General features: G+C 55.9%; 1 protein-coding gene across 1 annotated transcript in view; it reads right to left on the reverse strand.

Moving 5' to 3' along the window:
* ERMAP (erythroblast membrane associated protein (Scianna blood group)) overlaps positions 1 to 4,985 on the reverse strand; it is a 15,814-nt gene extending 10,829 nt beyond the window's left edge. The window contains exons 1-5 of the mRNA XM_027909330.1: positions 4,872 to 4,985; positions 3,811 to 3,960; positions 1,473 to 1,729; positions 1,275 to 1,390; positions 5 to 559 (exon numbers count right to left, since the gene is read on the reverse strand). Coding sequence (XP_027765131.1) covers positions 9 to 559; positions 1,275 to 1,390; positions 1,473 to 1,729; positions 3,811 to 3,960; positions 4,872 to 4,985 — 1,188 coding nt within the window. The 3' untranslated portion in view covers positions 5 to 8. The remainder of the gene's footprint in view (positions 1 to 4; positions 560 to 1,274; positions 1,391 to 1,472; positions 1,730 to 3,810; positions 3,961 to 4,871) is intronic.
* Positions 4,986 to 5,240: the final 255 nt, after the last annotated feature.

The raw sequence follows: 5,240 nt of genomic DNA on the forward strand, positions 1-5,240 counted from the left end.
GAGATCCCTCAGATGCGGACGGTGTTGATGCGCAGCGGCTGCACGTTCTTGCCGTTGGCGTGGCTCTGCCCGGGGCTGAAGTAGGAGCAGAGCTTGCCGGGAAACCTCTCCCGGAAGGTGTAGAGCCAGGACATGTCGTCGGCGTTGTAGAAGATGAGCAGCCCCTTGTCGTAGTCCAGGAAGACGCCCACCTTCTCCAGCTTGCCCTTGACGTTGAGCCGCGTCCAGGGCTCGGTGCAGGCGCTGTACTGGTTGCCGTCGTGCATCACGATGCAGTAGAAGCCGCGGCTGGGCAGGATCTGGATGCTGCCCTTGCGGCTCACGGCCTCGTGCGCCAGGCCCAGCACCCACTGGGTCTTCTCGGACACCACCACCTCCCAGTAGTGCACGCCGGCGCCGAAGGCCTGCGCGCCCAGCACCGACACCTCCACGTCGAAGCGCTTGGGCGAGTCCTGCAGCGGCTGCGGGTGCAGGTTCCCGTAGGCCACGATGGTGCAGTCGTCCGACAGGATGAGCCGGTGGTGGGCAGTGCCCGGGTCCAGGGTCAGCGCGGCGGGCACTGCGGGGCAGGGAATGGGGTCAGCGCGGCCGGCTCTGCCCCGACGGTGTGGGGACCGCGGGGCGGGTCATGGGGGCTGCCAGCCCTCAGATCCCTCGGCAGTGTGTCACTGGCCCGCCCTGGTGTGCCCCCACCCCTCACCAGTGACATCCCCATCCCTCCCTGGTGTGTTCCTGTCCCTCATCAGGGACGCCCCTGTCCCTCACTTGTGTGTCCCCATCCCTCACCAGTGACATCCCCATCCCCATCCCTCTCCAGTATGCCCCTGTCCCTCACCAGTGACATCCCCATCTCGCTCCAGTATGCCCCTGTCCCTCACTGGTGTGTCCCTGTCCCTCACCAGTGACATCCCCATCCCGCTCCAGTATGTCCCTGTCCCTCCCTGGTGTGTTCCTGTCCCTCATCAGGGACGCCACTGTCCCTCACTTGGGTGTCCCCACCCCTCAACAGTGACATCCCCATCCCTCCCTGGTGTGTTCCTGTCCCTCATCAGGGATGTCCCTATCCCCATCCCTATCCCCCTCCAGTATGTCCCTGTCCCTCACTGGTGTGTTCCCATCCCTCACCAGTAACATCCCCATCCCAGTCCCCATCCCCGTCCCTCTCCAGTACGCCCCTGTCCCTCACCAGTGACATTCCCACTCCTGTCCCTCCCTGCCGTGTCCCCACCCGTGCCCAGTGCCATCCCCATCCCCGCTCCCGGCCGTGCCCTCACCGGGATGGATGTCCTGGAAGAGGGATTTCCAGATGGTAAACTGCAGGGGGCCCATGTACTTGGAGGTGGGGAAATCCTCGTACGTCAGGTTGGTCTCGTGGATCTTCCCCTTCAACCTGCGCGGCACAGACGGCGTCCCCAGTGTCACCACCGACCTCGGCGACACCAGCGTGCCCCCAGTGCCCCCGTGGCACCCACCTCTCAGACAGGGAGGCCACTCCGGCCAGGAAGACGTGTTTGTCGGCCTCTGCCAGGCGCTCCTGCAGGATCTGGGTGCCCTCCTGCACCTTGCGCAGCTGGTGGCTGTAGCGCTGGATCTTGTGCTCGATGTCCGAGAGCGTCCGCGCCGTGTCGGCCTCCAGCTCCTCCAGCATGGCCTTCTGGCGCTCCCGCAGCAGCCGGTGCAGCCGCTCGAACGCCTCCCCGATCGTCACCCGCAGGCTCTTGGCTGATGACTGGGGGGGTAAACGAGGTTAGCAGGGGCCATGAGCTCCCAAAGAACCCTCGGAGGAAGGAACCTCCCAAAGAACCCTCAGAGAAGCCAAAAAGAACCTCCCAAAGAACTCTCAGAGAACCTGAAAAGAACGTCTCAAAGAACCCTCAGAGAATCTCCCAAAGAACCTGAAAAGAAGCTCCCAAGGAACCCGAAAAGAAGCTCCCAAGGAACCCGAAAAGAAGCTCCCAAAGAACCCGAAAAGAAGCTCCCAAAGAACCTGAAAAGAAGCTCCCAAAGAATCCTCAGAGAACCCGAAAAGAACTTCCCAAAGAACCCTCACAGAACCTCCCAAAGAACCCGAAAAGAACATCCCAAAGAACTCTCACAGAACCTCCCAAAGAACCCTCACAGAACCTCCCAAAAAACCCTCACAGAACCTCCCAAAGAACCCTCACAGAACCTCCCAAAAAACCTCCCCAAGGAACGTAAAAGACTCCTAAAAGAAGCCTGAAAGAACTTCCCCAAAGAACCTTGAAAAGAGAACCCTGAAAGAACCTGGCAAAGAACCCTAAGAAATCCTAAAAGAACCTCCCGAAGAACCTTGCAAAGAACCCTAAGACCACCCTAAAAGAACCTCCCAAGGAACCTTAAAAGAACCTCCCCAAGAAACCTAAAAGAACCTTGAAAGAACTTCCCAAAGAACCTTGTAAAGAACCCTAAGACAACCCTAAAAGAATCTCCCAAGGAACTCTAAGAAATGCTAAAAGAACCTGCCAAAGAATCTTAAGACTGCTCTAAAAGAACCTCCTGAAGAACCTTGCAAAGAACCCTAAGAGAACCCTAAAAGAACCTCCCAAAGAACCCTAAGACAACACTAAAAGGAACTGCCACAGAAACTCCCAAAGAACCTTAAGAGAACGTCCCCCAGAAGACTAAAAGAACGTCATAAAACCCCCTAAAAGAACTCTCAAAGAACCTCCCAAACACTTAGAGAACTCTTAAAGGACCTCTAAAAAGAACCCTGAAAGAACCTTCTGAAGAACCTTGCAAAGAACCCAAAGATCACCTTAAAAAAACCTCCCCAAGGAAGCTAAAAAACCCCTAAAAGAACCCTGAAAGAACTTCCCAAAGAACCTTGAACCTTAAGAGAACCCTGAAAGAACCAGGCAAAGAACCCTAAAAGAACCCTAAGAGAACCTCAGAAAAACCCCTAAAAAAGAACCTCCCCCCAAAAAAACCTGAAAAAATCTCCCCAAACAATTTTAAAGAACTCTAAAGGAATCCTTAATAAACTTCTAAAAAGACCCTCTAAAAAACCCTAAAAGAACCCTGAAAGAATGTCCAAAAAAACTTTAAAGAACTGTCAAAGGACCTCTAAAAGGACCTTCTAAGAAAACCAAAATAACCGTAATAGAACCTCCAAAAAAACCTTTAAAATTCTTAAAGAACCTTTAAAAAGATCCTCAAAAAACCCTAAAAGAATCTCCTAAAAAACCTTTAAAGAATTCATAAAAGACCTCTAAAAAAGACCTTCTAAAAAAACCCAAAAGAACCCTGAAAGAACCTCCCCCCAAAAAACCTCTAAAAAGACCCGCTAAAAAACCCTAAAAAAAAAAAAATCTCTAAGCCCCTCTAATAAACGCTGAAAAAAACCTCAAAATCCCCCTAAGAAAACCCTAAAAAAAACCCAACAAAAACAACTAAATAACCCCTAAAAACCTTAAATCCTAAAAAAAAACCCAAAACCTCCCCAGTCACTGGTGGCGATGGGGAGAAAACTGCCCCTGCCTGGGAGCTGAGCAAGGAGATAATCAACGAGATTAATTAAAAAGATAAATTAAAACACTAAAGAAGGAAATCCCAGAGGGCTGAGCAGCCCCGCGGGGGGGGTTTTGGGGAGCACCCCCCTTCCCCCACGGGTGGGTTTTGGGGTGCCAGAGAAAGGGGGCAAATCCATGAGGAGTGTTTGGGGTCCCGGAATGAGGTTGGTGAGGGGCAGGGTTGGTCATAGCAGGGTGGGGTGACCCCACTGATGGTTTTGGGGGAGAGTGGAGGGCTGGGGGCACAGAGTGGGGGGCACAGGGGGGTCCCCTCACGTACCTTGGTCTCTGCCAGCTGCTTCTTGAGGAGCTGCAGGGCTTCGGTGTGGCCGCGCTCGCTCTCCTGCAGCCCCTGGAGCTGCTCCTTCAGCTCCCGCTGGAAACACGGCACGAGGGGATTTAGGGAATGACAGGGATCCCACACAGGCAGCTGTCCCACCCAGCTGGGGGGTTATGGGGTGGATGGCCCCGGGGGGATCCTGCCCAGGGAAGGGTTTAGGGGGGTCCTGCCCGAGGGGCAGCTCAGCAGGGCCTTGGGGGGGTCCCAAGGACTCCCACGGGAAGGAGAGAGAGAGAGGTGGAGGGAGGGAAGGAGGGAAGGAGAGAGAGAGAGAAGCGAGGGAGGGATGGTGGAAGGAGGGAGGGAGGGATGGGTGGATGGACGGATGGATGAATGGATGGATGGAGGAAGGGAGGGATGGAAGGACAGGCGGATGGAGAGATGGAGGGAAGGAAGGAGGGATGGAAGGATAGGTGGATGGAGAGATGGAGGGAGGGAGGGAGGAAGGGAAGGAGGGATGGAGGGAAGGAAGGAGGGATGGCAGGATAGGTGGATGGAGAGATGGAGGGAAGGAAGGAGGGATGGCAGGATAGGTGGATGGAGGGAGGGAAGGGTAAAGGGCACAGGGTGACCCCAACAGGGCATAAAGGGCCATGGGACAGACAGATGGACATGAGGAGGGCACAGAACTGACCCTGATGGGGACAGGAGGGGTGAAGGACAGACAGACAGACATGAGGAGGGCACAGAGCTGACCCTGATGGGGACAGGAGGGGTGAAGGACAGACAGACAGACATGAGGAGGGCACAGAGCTGACCCTGATCGGGATAGGAGGGGTGAGGGACAGACAGATGGCTGGACAGGAGGAAGGCTGACCCTGACCCTGAAGGGGTGTAGGGACACAGGGACAGGAGGAAGCCCCTGGACTGACCCCACAGCTTCAGAAGGGACAGAGGGACAGGCACCAACACCGAGGGGAGAGGGACCAGCTGGGCAAAGCAGCCCTGAGGAGCCACCTGGGGCAGGGAACCCCCACCCAGACTGACCCTCCACAACCCACCTGCAGCTCAACCACAACCCCCTTCAGCTCATCTGCAGCTCCTCCACCATGACCCACCTGCTGTTCCCTCATGGCCTGATCTTCCACAACCCCCACCTGCAGCTCCTCAACCATCAACCACAACTCACCTGCAGCTCCACCACAGCCCACCTCAACCACAACCCACCCACCTGCAGCTCCTCACCTCCAGCTCCTCAACCAAAACTCATCTGCAGCTCCTCACCTGCAGCTCCCCAACCATGACCCACCCACAGCTCCCTCATGGACTGACCCTCCCCAAGCCACCTGCAGCTGCTCATCTCCAGTTCCCCAACCAGGACCCCGCCAGCAGCTCCTCAACCAAAACTCATCTGCAGCTCCTCAACCACA

The sequence above is a fragment of the Empidonax traillii genome, unplaced genomic scaffold, assembly GCF_003031625.1.
Source record: "Empidonax traillii isolate 1590-97213 ecotype Southwest subspecies unplaced genomic scaffold, ASM303162v1 scaffold2068:size76651, whole genome shotgun sequence".
In the NCBI taxonomy this organism is placed as follows: Eukaryota; Metazoa; Chordata; class Aves; order Passeriformes; family Tyrannidae; genus Empidonax; species Empidonax traillii.